The 14,095-nt window shown below is 38.7% G+C and overlaps 1 protein-coding gene across 2 annotated transcripts in view; it reads right to left on the bottom strand.

The window, feature by feature from the left end:
• Positions 1–14,095, bottom strand: part of CD109 (CD109 molecule) — a 130,374-nt gene that overhangs the window by 44,073 nt on the left and 72,206 nt on the right. For both annotated transcript variants that reach the window (XM_036871866.1, XM_036871867.1), the window contains one exon: positions 10,703–10,855. In XM_036871866.1, the coding sequence (XP_036727761.1) occupies positions 10,703–10,855 (153 nt within the window). The remainder of the gene's footprint in view (positions 1–10,702; positions 10,856–14,095) is intronic.

Below are 14,095 nucleotides of genomic sequence, written 5' to 3' on the forward strand. Positions count from 1 at the left end.
CCAACACGTAGAGATCAGCATTAAAAATGACTCATACTTTTGACAGAGATAAATGGGTTCAATTTGATGGCTAATATAAGTTCTAAAAAAATGTCAGTTAGGGACTTCCCTAGTGGCACAGTGGTTAAGAATCCGCCTGCCAATGCAGGGGACACAGGTTCGAGCCTTGGTCCAGGAAGATCCCGCATGCCATGGAGCACCTAAGCCCGTGTGCCACAGCTACTGAGCCTGCACTCTAGAGCCCACGTGCCACAACTACTGAGACTGCGTGCCACAACTACTGAAGCCCACGCACCTAGAGCCCGTGCTCCGCCACAAGAGAAGCCACTGCAATGAGAAGCCCACGCACCACAACAAAGAGTAGCCCCCGCTTGCTGCAACTAGAGAAACCCCGCACACAGCAACGAAGACCCAACGCAGCCAAAAATAAATTAATTAATTAATTTTTTTTTTAAAAGTCAGTTAACTAAATTTTTTTAAATAACACAAAGAGACAATTCACAAAAGAGGAAACACAAATTATGAATAAGCAGAAAAATATTCAACCTTATCGATAATCAAAGTGATGCAAATTACATCAATGAGATAGCTCTTCAATAACGAGATATTTGCATGTATCCCATTAGCAATGCTATTTTTTAAGAACAGTACTCATTGCTAGCAAGAGTGAGTAAAATAGGCTAAAAGAGTGAGTAAAATTGGTACATATAAACACAGAATTAGAATATGACCCAGCAATTCCAATCCTACATATATACCCAAAAGAACTGAAAACAGGGACTCAAAGAGATATGTGTACACCAGTGTTCATTGCAGCATTAGTTACAATAGCCAAAAGGTAGAAATAACCTAAGCATCATCAATAGAAGAATAAACAAACAAAATGTGGCATATATATACAATGGAATATTATTCAGCCATGAGAAGAAATAAAGTTCTGATACATGCTACAGCATGGATGCACCTTGAAAACATTGTGCTGAGTGAAATAAGGCAGACACAAAAGGACAAATATTGTATGATTCCACTTATATGAAATATCTAGAATAAGCAAATTCAGAAAATCAGAAGTAGATTAGAGGTTACCAGGGTTGCTAACAGAAGGGGGTAATGGAAAGTTATTGCTTCATGGTCACAGAGTCTCTGTTTAGAGTGATGAAAGTTTTGGAAATAGACAGTTATGATGGTTGTACAATATTATGAATGTAATTAATGCCACTGAACTGTACTTCTGAAAATGGTTAAAGAGGCAAATTTTATGTTATATATATTTTACTATGGTTAAAAAAAAGTTAAGCTATTACACGCTTTTTGGTAACTATTTTGATACATTTCCCTTATTTACATTAGCATTAAGACTGACAAACTAAGACAAAGACAGGGAAAAAATTACTGAAGGTTCTAAGTGTAAGTTTAAAAACACACCAAGTTTAAAATTAAACACCCAAACCACTGCTTCTGCTATACTAACAACACCACTGCTACATCCATGTTAAGTAAACATGGTGCTAGAACAGGTACCAAGAAGAAAACAATGGAATGAGAAAAGAGAAAATTTCATAATATCTCAACAAGCTAGCCAATATAGTTAGCTCAACTATAGACAACGGAGCCAGAGCCAGATAGGATAGAGAGAAAAGGTTTTCATTCCATAACTCCAACTCTGCCACAGAACACCAATATGTGCAAGATGTCATTCTGCTGACACTCAGGTGAGAATCGATGGAATTATCTAGGAAGAAGCATCTCTTGCATAAAGAAGTCCTCCTTTTCTCACTGGCTCAGTGAAAGGCACTGTCAAAGCTGTAGCAAGGGAAGTCTGGTATCTGAAAATTAGTCCTGGAAGATCTAGGACACTTAAATTATTCCAAGGCATTCAAGAGTCTCTGGGCATCACCTATAAATTTAACAAGAATGAAAGAAACCAAAACAGTCTATTACCATAGGCTCTTGACTCCCTCCTCCAGAGCCAACTCTGGAGAAACAATAAAAGCAAGCAAGAAACTTGGATGAGTAGAACAAGAAAGCCCTCAGAAGAGGGAAGGGTATCTCGATTTGGAGTGCTGGAGGAAGCAGATGGCAGAAAGCTGCTACAAACAGCAGTCAGATGATGGTTGGAGGGAGGTTTTTAAATTCTGCTAGTGCTTCTCTTCAGAAGGTAGCCTCAGGACAATCATTCCTTGCAATTTCACTGCCAAAACCAGCAGCCAGCAGGCAGGCAGTGTGGCCAGGATAATACCAGGTGAGCACCTCTGCCTTCTGGTGTGAGAGGGCGAGGAAACGTGAACAGACCCCTGGCCTTCAAGCACTCACTCTTCCTCCTCTACTCCTCCAAACCCTCAGGGCTGGGGTCATCACCTCAAGAGACCGCCTCTTCCTGGGCTGCTTTTCCCTAAGAGCTTAAAAGTGAACCACTGAGTGGAAGGGGACAGCACACAGGGAGGATCAAGAGTAGTTCTCGAGTCCCTGAAGCTCAACCTCTCGCCTCTCTTTAAACTCACAAGACATACACAGATTGGAGCCTGGTGTTCAGCCTTCCCCAACAGACATTATCAGAGTAGCAGCCAAATCAATTAGCCATACAACGAGTATAATTTCCATAAAAGACATCCAATTGGACAACATACAACATGTGAAGCAGAATACTGAAAAGTCAGCTCAAGAATTTAAAATAAACATAGTAAATATAGGTAAGGTAAAATATTAGCAATATAAAACAAGAAAAAATATAAGAACCTAATGAAAATAATAGACATTAAAAGTATAACAGCTGATATAAAAGTAGGATATCCATCAAAGTAGGATAGATACAGCTGATGAATAATCAGTGATCAGAAAGAGTCAATTGAGGAACTCTCCCAAAGAAATAAATAAAAGACAAAAGAGACAAAAAACATAAAACAAAAAGCTAAGAGATATGGAGAAAAAAAGAAGTGCCAATCTCTGAAAAGGAGAAGAAATGGAGAGAAAACAACTATAGGAAGAAATAATGGATGTAAATTCCCAGAATCAAAAAATGAAGGGAGAGTATATATTGAAAGGGCAATTCATCACGACAAAGAACGAAAATTCTGTACAACAGCAACATGATCTGGCCAGGGTTGGAGAAGGAGGTGCAGACAGGGAGACACAAAAAGAATGCATAAGAATATGAGAGCACACTAAAATGCTTGCCTTCGCAGATGAAGATACAAATATTGATAATCTTAAGAAATCAATAAGGATAAATAAATATAAGCACAATTCATGAGTTAAGGGCATCTATCCTGGAAATAAAAATAGAATGTATAACTTCCAAAACCACAGAAAGAATAAAAAGAAACAAAAAGGAAGTAGTCTAAATTTTAAAATATGAAATAAAAAAGCAGAAATAAGTCTTAACTAGAGCAAGGACTAATTTGTAAATGGGTTAAATAAGCTTATTAAAAGACACTATCAGATTAGATTAAAAAAACAAAAGCAAAATATAATAATATGCTATCTACAAGATATAGGTAAAACAAAAACTTACAAAAGGTTGAAAATAAAAGGATGGAAAAATATACCAGCCAAGTATATCTGAATCAAAAGAAAGCTGGGATAGCAATCTTAATATCTGACAAAATTTAATGTAAATGTACAGCGAGATATAGAGACAGAGACAAAGAGAGCACGTGTGTGTGTGTATTTGTGTGTGTACACATATACATGGAAGGAAAAATGAAATAATATATTTATTAAGATATTTAGCAAGCTGTAAAATGAAGGATGCTATATGCAGTTAAATCAAACGCAAAATGCTACAGACTTTTTAGAATATAATGTGAATTTAAGTGAAGGCAAGAGAAAAAAAGTGACCAATTGGTTTTAAAGGAGTTTTTTTAAAAAAGGAATGAGAAAAATTTGCTGGATAGACTGAAGAAAAATGTATAATTTTTCTCAAATGGATTGATTTTACAACAAGATGACCAAATTAGCCTATACATACATATCTTTCTTCCTGATGTGTTGTTAATCACTGTAGTTAATCAATCAACGGATGTAGGTTATACAGTCTAGATTTCACTGACAAGGACATATAAAGAACTTACAGAGATTGGTTAAAAATGGCAGAGTAGAAGGACGTGTGCTCACTCCCTCTTGTGAGAGCACCAGAATCACAAGTAACTGCTGAACAATCATTGACAGGAAGACACTGGAACTCACCCCACATCCAAAGACAAAGGAGAAGCCACAATGAGATGGTAGGAGGGGCACAATCACAATAAAATCAAATCCCATAACTGTTGGGTGGGTGACTCACAAACTGGAGAACAAGTACACCACAGAAGTACACCCACTGGAGTGAAGGTTCTGAGCCCCACGTTGGGCTTCACAACCTGGGGATCCGGCAATGGGAGGAGGACTTCCCAGAGAATCAGACTTTGAAGGCTAGCGGGATTTGATTGCAGGACTTCAACAGGACTGGGGGAAACAGAGACTCCACTCTTGGAGGGCACACACAAAGTAGTGTGCACATGGGGACCCAGGAGAAGGAGCAGTGACCCCATAGGAGACTGAACCAGACTTATCTGCTAGTGTTGGAGGGTCTCCTGCAGAGGCTGGGGGGTGGCTGTGGCTCACCGCGGGGACAAGGACACTGGCAGCAGAAGTTCTGGGAAGTACTCCTTTGCAAGAATCCTCTGGGAGTCCACCATTAACCCCACCAAAGAGCCTGTAGCCTCCAGTGCTGGGTCGCCCAGACCAAACAACCAATGGGGAGGAAACTCAGCTCCACCCATTAGCAGACAAGTGGGTTAAAGTTTTACTGAGCTCTGCCCAATAGAGCAACACCGAGCTCTAGCTACCACCAGACGCTACCATCAGGAAGTTTGCACAACCCTCTTAGATAGCCTCATCCACCAGAGGGCAGACAGTAGAAGCAAGAAGAACTACAATCTTGCAGCCTGTCAGGAAGAACTACAATCCTGCAGCTTGTGGGACGAAAACCATATTCACAGAAAGACAGACAAAATGAAAAGAAAGAGGACGGTGTACCAGATGAAGGAACAAGATAAAACCCCAGAAAAACAACTAAATGAAGTGGAGATAGGCAACCTTCCAGAAAGAATTCAGAATAATGATAGTGAAGATGATCCAGAAAAAGAATAGAGGCAAAGATCGAGAAGATGCAAGAAATGTTTAACAAAGACCTAGAAGAATTAAAGAACAAACACCTAGAAGAATTAAAGAACAAACAAACATAGATGAACAATACAAAAACTGAATTGAAAAATGCACTAGAAGGAATCAGTAGCAGAATAACTGAGGCAGAAGAACAGAAAAGTGACCTGGAAGACAGAATGGTGGAATTCACTGGGGCAGAACAGAATAAAGAAAAAAGAATGAAAAGAAATGAAGACAGCCTAGGAGACCTCTGGGACAACATTAAACACACCATCATTCACGTTATACGGGTCCCAGAAGGAGAAGAGAGAGAGAAAGGACCCAAGAAAATATTTGAAGAGATTATAGTCAAAAACTTCCCTAACATGGGAAAGGAAATAGCCACCCAAGTCCAGGAAGCACAGAAAGTCCCATATGGGATAAACCCAAGGAGAAACATGTCAAGACACAGGGTAATCAAATTGACAAAAATCAAAGACAAAGAAAAGTTATTAAAAACAACAAGGGAAAAATGACAAATAACATACAAGAGAACTCCCATAAGGTTAACAGCTTATTTCTCAGCAGAAACTCTACAATCCAGAAGGGAGTGGCATGATATATTTAAAGTGATGAAAGGGAAGAACCTACAACCAAGACTACTCTACCCAGCAAGGATCTCATTCAGATTTGATGGAGAAATCAAAAGCTTTACAGACAAGCAAAAGCTAAGAGAATTCAGCACCACCAAACCAGCTCTACAACAAATGCTAAAGGAACAACAAATGCTAAAGGAACTTCTCTAAGTGGGAAACACAAGAGAAGAAAAGGACTAACAAAAACAAACCCAAAACAATTAAGAAAATGGTCATAGGAACATACATATCAATAATTACCTTAAATGTGAATGAATTACATGTTCCAACCAAAAGACACAGGCTCCTAAACGGATACAAAAACAAGACCCTTATATATGCTGTCTATAAGAGACCCACTTCAAACCTAGGGGCACATACAGACTGAAAGTGAGGGGATAGGAAAAGATATTCCATGCAAATGGAAATCACAAGAAAGCTGGAGTACCAATACTCATACCAGACAAAATAGACTTTAAAATAAAGAATGTTACAAGAGACAAGGAAGGACACTACATAATAATCAAGGGATCAATCCAAGAAGAAGATGTAACAATTATAAATATATATGCACCCAACATAGGAGCACCTCAATACATAAGGCAAATGCTAACAGCTATAAAAGAGGAAATCAACAGTAACACAGTAATAGTGGGGGATTTTAACACCTCACTTACACCAATGGGCAGATCATCCAGACAGAAAGTTAATAAGGAAATACAAGCTCTAAATGACACAACAGACCAGATAGATTTAATTGATATTTATAGGACGTTCGATCTGAAAACAGCAGATTACACTTTCTTCTCAAGTGCACACAGAACATTCTCCAGGATAGATCACATCTTGAGTCACAAATCAAGCCTCGGTAAATTTAAGAAAATGGAAATCATATAAAGCATCTTTTCCAACCACAACGCTATGAGATTAGAAATAAATTACAGGGAAAAAAATGTAAAAAACAAAACACATGAAAGCTAAACAATACGTAACTAAATAAGCAAGAGATCACTGAAGAAATCAAAGAGGAAATCAAAAAATATCTAGAAACAAATAACAATGAAAACACTATGATCCAAAACCTATGGGAGGCAGCAAAAGCAGTTCTAAGAGGGAAGTTTACAGCAATGCAACCCTAGCTGAAGAAACAAGAAAAATCTCAAATAAACAATCTAACCTTACACCTAAAGGAACTAGAGAAAGAAGAACAAAAAAAACCCAAAGTTAGTAGAAGGAAAGAAATCATAAAGATCAGAGCACAAATAAATGAAATAAAAACAAAGAAAACAATAGCAAAGATCAATAAAACTAAAAGCTTGTTCTTTGAGAAGATAAATAAAATTGATAAACCTTTAGCCAGACTCATCAAGAAAAAGAGGGAGAGGACTCAAATCAAAAAATCAGAAATGAAAAAGGAGACGTTACAACAGACACTGCAGCAATACAAAGCATCCTAAGAGACTACTACAAGCAACTCTATGACAATAAAATGGACAACCTGGAAGAAATGGACAAATTCTTAGAAAGGTATAACCTTCCAAGACTGAACCAGGAAGAAACAGAAATATGAACAGACCAATCACAAGTACTGAAATTGAAACTGTGATTAAAAATCTTCCAGCAAACAAAAGTCCAGGACCAGATGGCTTCACAGGCGAATTTTATCAAACATTTAGAGAAGAGCTAACACCCATCTTTCTCAAACTCTTCCAAAAACTTGCAGAGGAAAGAAATAGAAGAAAAAAATATTGCAGAGGAAGGAACACCCCCAAACTCATTCTACGAGGCCACCATCACCTTGATACCAAACCAGACAAAGATACCACATAAAAAGAAAATTACAGACCAATATCACTCATGAATATAGATGCAAAAATCCTCAACAAAATACTAGTAAACAGAATCCAACAACACATTAAGAGGATCATACACCATGATCAAGTGGGATTTATCCCAGGGATGAAAGGATTCTTCCATATATGCCAATCAATCAATGTGATACACCATATTAACAAACTGAAAAATAAAAACCATATGATAATCTCAATAGATGCAGAAAAGCTTTTAACAAAATTCAACACCCATTTATGATAAAAACTCTCCAGGAAGTGGGCATAGAGGGAACCTACCTCAACATAATAAAGGCCATATATGACAGACCCACAGCAAACATCATTCTCAATGGTGAAAAACTGAAAGCATTTCCTCTAAGATTAGGAACAAGACAAGGATGTCCACTCTCACCACTATTACTCAACATAGTTTTGGAAGTCCTAGCCACAGCAATCAGAGAAGAAAAAGAAATAAAAGGAATACAAATTGGAAAAGAAGAAGTAAAACTGTCACTGTTTGCAGATGACATGATACTATACATAGAGAATCCTAAAGATGCCACCAGAAAACTACTAGAGCTCATCAGTGAATCTGGTAAAGTTGCAGTATACAAAATTAATGCACAGAAATCTCTTGCATTCCTATACACTAACAACGAAAGATCAGAAAGAGAAATTAAGGAAACAATCCCATTCACCATTGCAACAAAAAGAATAAAATACCTAGGAATAAACCTACCTGAGGAGGTAAAAGACTTGTACTCAGAAAACTATAAGACACTGATGAAAGAAATCAAAGATGACACAAACAGATGGAGAGATACACCATGCTGTTGGATTGGAAGAATAAATATTGTGAAAATGACTATACTACCCAAAGCAATCTACAGATTTGATGCAATCCCTATCAAATTACCAATGGCATTTTTCACAGAACTAGAACAAAAAATCTTAAACTTTGTATGGAGACACAAAAGACCCCGAATAGCCAAAGCAATCTTGAGGGAAAAAAAATGGAGCTGGATGAATCAGACTCCCTGGCTTCAGACTATACTACAAAGCTACACTAATCAACACAATATGGTACTGGCACAAAAACAGAAATATAGATCAATGGAATAGGATAGAAAAGTCCAGAGATAAACCCACGCACCTATGGTCAACTAATCTATGACAAAGGAGGCAAGGATATATAATGGAGAAAAGACAGTCTCTTCAGTAAGTCGTGCTGGGAAAACTGGACAGCTACATGTAAAAGAATGAAATTAGACCACTCCCTAACACCATACACAAAAATATACTCAAAATAGATTAAAGACCTAAATGTAAGGCCAGACACTATCAAACTCTTAGAGGAAAACATAGGAAGAACACTCTTTGACATAAGTCACAGCAAGACTTTTTTGACCCACCTCCTAGAGTAACAGAAATATAAAATAAACAAATGGGACCTAATGAAACTTAAAAGCTTTTGCACAGCAAAGGAAACTATAAACAAGATGAAAAGACAACCCTCAGAATGGGAGAAAATATTTGCAAATGAATCAATGGACAAAGGATTAATCTCCAAAATATATAAACAGCTCATGTAGCCACATATTAAAAAACAAACAACCCAAGCAAAAAATGGGCAGAAGACCTAAATAGACATTTCTCCAAAGAAGACATTCAGATGGCCAAGAGGCACATGAAAAGCGGCTCAACATCACTAATTATTAGAGAAATGCAAATCAAAACTACAATGAGGTATCACCTCACACCAGTTAGAATGGGCATCATCAGAAAATCTACAAAAAACAAATGCTGGAGAGGGTGTGGAGAAAAGGGAACCCTCTTGCACTGTTGGTGGGAATGTAAATTGATACAGCCACTATGGAGAACAGTATGGAGGTTCCTAATAAACTAAAAACAGAATTACCATATGACCCAGCAATCCCACTCCTGGGCATATACCCAGAGAAAACAGTAATTCAAAAAGACACATGCTGGGAGGGAGATGCAAGAGGGAGGAGATATGGGGACATATGTATACATATAGCTGATTCACTTTGTAATACAGCAGAAACTAACACAACATTGTAAAGAAATTATACTCCAGTAAAGATGTTAAAAAAAAAAGACACATGCACCCCAATGTTCATTGCAGCACTATTTACAATAGCCAGGTAATAGAAGCAACCTAAATGCCCATCAACAGACGAATGGATAAAGAAGATGTGGTACATGTATACAATGGAATATTAGACACAAAAAGGAACGAAATTGGATCATTTGTAGAGACATGGATGGACCTAAAGACTGTCATACATAGTTAGGTAAGTCAGAAGGAGAAAAAGAAATGTCATATATTAACGCATACACGTGGAATCTAGAAAAATGGTACAGATGAACCAGTTTGCAAGGCAGAAATAGAGACACAGATGTAGAGAACAAACATGTGGACACCAAGGGGGGAAAGCAGGGGGTTGGGAGGGAGGGATGAATTGGGAGATTAGGATTGACATATATACACTAATATGTATAAAACAGATAACTAATAAGGACCTGCTGTATAAAAATAAAATAAAACAAAAGAGCTTACAAATAAAAATGAAATGACTAACGAATAGGTGATTAGTTTATATAACACTAAATGTTCATATATTTCTTGGTTTGTAAGTTTTCTGCAGGTTAACATGACTTTTCACTCCCTCAATATACTGTAAATTCCTGATTCAATGGGGACTGTAATTATTTATAACCTCTATGTACAACCAAAATAGAAAGTACTTCATAATTACCTAAAGCTCTCTCCAATGTCATTCAGAATTGTGCAAGTCCATTTCCTAGTACTTTCTCAAGAGTCTTCAGTTAAAATACAGTACGAAAATGAGGGAAGACTCTAAGTGGCACTTCTCATGTAAGACAGCAAAGGCACTTGACCACGATAGCCTCTTTCCAACATTAACAACTGGAACGCAGATCGTTTTCATTCAGAAGCTTTACTGATTACTGACTTATACTTGAAAAGGAACTAATGAAATTTCCTTTAGATACCTGAAGTAGCACAATAAAGTTTCTTTTTTTCTCTTTTAATGTGTATTTTTGTAATGAAAAAATAGCTAAACTCACATTTTCCATTGTAATATCGTTTGAGACATTCATCAGATTCACACTTTTGTCGACAGCTACAATCCCAACTATTGAGTCTGGCTGTGTCACAGAGATCTTAAGAGAGACTCTCTCAGAGGGTTCAGCATTGGCTTTACTCCAAAACAGCTGTATCTAAGAAAGGGAGAAAACAGGATTGATACATTACACTTTTTCAAAGCATTTCTTACGTCTTACCAATAGCAGATGAATGACAAAATCTAGCAAAGATTCTACATTTGCCTTGGCTCGGGGACCATTCTAAAACCATAACACAAGCCTTCTCCAGGGAAAGGAGTAAAAAGAAACCTCAGCCCCACAGTGTTCGCCAGTCATGGAACCTCTCACTGTGGCATAAATCAGAGTCTTCCTTCACTTCTCTACCCTTTCTCCACCTCCCACCCCACAGCCGCCAGCCGGTGCTGAAGAGAAGACACTGTGTGGCGTATGTGAAGAGGGCCAGTATCCAAGAGGGGGGACAGGAAAGAGGAAAGAAAATGCCGGTGCCTGTACACTGGCCACCTGGACTCAGAAGTGAGTGCATGCAAGTCAGAGCCCCGGGGACTCCCAGAACCGGCTGCGCTGGGCAGGGGTGTCTTTCCCCAGGACGAGGCCATCAGACCAACACAGTCAGGCCCCATGCTCTGTGCCTCCGCGGCTGCCTGAACTTCCTCTGTCACTACACTCAGCAAAGCACAGTCCTACCCGTACTTCTTTTTTTTTTTTTTTTAACATCTTTATTGGAGTATAATTGCTTTACAATGGTGTGTTAGTTTCTGCTTTATAACAAAGTGAATCAGTTATACATATACATATGTTCCCATATCCCCTCCCTCTTGCGTCTCCCTCCCTCCCAACCTATCCCACCCCTCTAGGTGGTCACAAAGCACAGAGCTGATCTCCCTGTGCTATGCAGTTGCTTCCCACTAGCTATCTATTTTATGTTTGGTAGTGTATATATGTCCATGCCACTCTCTCACTTTGTCCCAGCTTACCCTTCCCCCTCCCCATATCCTCAAGTCCGTTCTCTAGTAGGTCTGGGTCTTTATTCCCGTCTTGCCACTAGGTTCTTCATGACCGTTTTTTTTTTCTCCCTTAGATTCCATATATATGTGTTAGCATACTGTAGTTGTTTTTCTCTTTCTGACTTACTTCACTCTATATGACAGACTCTAGGTCCATCCACCTCACTACAAATAACTCAGTTTCATTTCTTTTTATGGCTGAGTAATATTCCATTGTATATATGTGCCACATCTTCTTTATCCATTCATCCAATGATGGACTTCTTAAAGAGCATCAATCCTCTCATCCCGGCTGAACCCAACGGCTATGTTCTAAGGCCTCTTCCTCCTAGGAATGTTCATCCTGCCCAGCTCTGTTTCAACAGTCCCGTGCCCCAGTGACTGTACCACCTGATCAAGATGGCCTTAATGTCCCCCTCAGCTTGCCTGAACTTTAGAAACAGGCTTCTTCCTGACATTAAGCATCCAATTTCCCTTTTCTTAAAAAAATTGCAATTGTTAATGTTTTCTCTGTCCCTTTGAGATGTAAATCTTCTCCCGGCTTCCTGCCAGTTTCACCAGCAGCAATGTCTCTCTCAAAGACCTGGGAGCCATCCTTTTGAAGTGTAATCATCAAGAAAGAGCCCTGACTGTTCTCCCAGTCTCTGTGGATGAATAGAAGCCTAACTTATATAAACTCCAGTTACCAAACACAGATGGCCTAATCACACTGACCAACCCCTCCCCCAGGGTCTTCCAGTACTTTTCCATTAACTCACACCAGTGCTTGAAAGCCCTCCTGCCTTTTGTTTCAGTGGAGTTGAGTTCAGTCTCTCTCCCCTATTGCAAATGTCTTGAACAAAGTCTTCCTTGCCTGTTTAACTTGTCCCATGCCATCTTCCTTTCACATGCCTCTTGAGCCATTGTATCTAGTTTACTCTTCTCCACTTATACCTTAAACAAGGGGTAAGGAGGAGTATCGTATGCAAACTTTGCACTTCTCATTCTTTACTCTGCACGTCATGACCCCATGGCTCCAACCTGCACTTCTGTGTGGATGATTTCTAAAACTACATCTCTTGCCCCTTCCACATCTCATTCATTTATTCCACAGTCATTACTGAACATCAACAAAGATTCATTAATGTTCTTGTGTTGAAACATAGTTTATTTCCAAATATGCAGTTTCTTGCAGAGTAAATGTGGTAAACATAATCATATAAAAATTGAAGACTTATCTTTGCAAACCCAACTGAAACTAATTTCTTACCTCTCATATCTAAGAAATTTCTTGGAAGTTATTTATACGGTCTGCTTCCTCAAAGCCTTTTACACAGCAACGTTTTTTTAGAACCTGCTCTCACTTTCAGAGATGTGTGACTCCATGTTTAAGCCTTACTCCTACTTTAAAATTCACCTTTCTCAGGGGATTAATGGAGTCACTAGAAGTCAAAAATTGTGCCCTGAAACTGACAGAATACAGCACTGCCTTTTAAAATATTCTTTTCATAAGACAGAAAATGGAAGTTTGTATCATATTTTGACAGTCAAAGTTAGAGTTAACAGTTTTCTATAAAAAAGGCATGGATAACAACTGTTACTTCTTAAAATTTTAACAAATCAAGGGGGAAAATGCTACCAGAAGAACTGCACTCTGCAAATCACTACTTTAAAATAATGATTATCGGGGACTTCCCTGGTGGTGCAGTGGATAAGACTCTGCGCTCCCAATGCAGGGGGGCCCGGGTTCGATCCCTGGTCAGGGAACTAGATCCCACATGCTGCAACTAAGAGTTCACATGCCACAACTAAGGAGCCCACGTGCTGCAACTAAGACCCGGCGCAACCAAATAAATAAATAAATATTAAAAATAATAATAACAATGATTATTTTGCTTCAGAGGTCCTGAGACGGCAGCAGCCTTTAGTGAGAACAATGGCTCATTTTAATACGTATGAGATAATTTAATTCCACCTGTCAATCTTACAATCTGGTTACTTCTCAGAGTTGGGGCCCAGGAGTGTTTCCTCCACAAGCTATACACCTTAGTTTATAAAAATCACTGCTGTGTGTGGAGACAAAACTCCACAGAGATCTCCACATGCAAAGCAGCCAAGCTCATTGTAAATTTGTCCTGGGTGAGTTTCCAGACTGATGAAATGGATAAACCAAAGCCCAGCTCTCCTTCCACACATCACTGCAGATGCCTCACTCCCTCCTACACCCCTCACTTCACTCCCACACAAATAGCAACACCACACATATATTGCCATTGGAATTCCATGTCAGAGCAATATTGACTCCACCATTTGGGAAATCCTGAAAGAGCCTGGATTTGAATTAAAGTCTTAAAGCCAAGAACCATGACTT

This window comes from Balaenoptera musculus, chromosome 12, assembly GCF_009873245.2.
Source record: "Balaenoptera musculus isolate JJ_BM4_2016_0621 chromosome 12, mBalMus1.pri.v3, whole genome shotgun sequence".
Classification (NCBI taxonomy): Eukaryota; Metazoa; Chordata; class Mammalia; order Artiodactyla; family Balaenopteridae; genus Balaenoptera; species Balaenoptera musculus.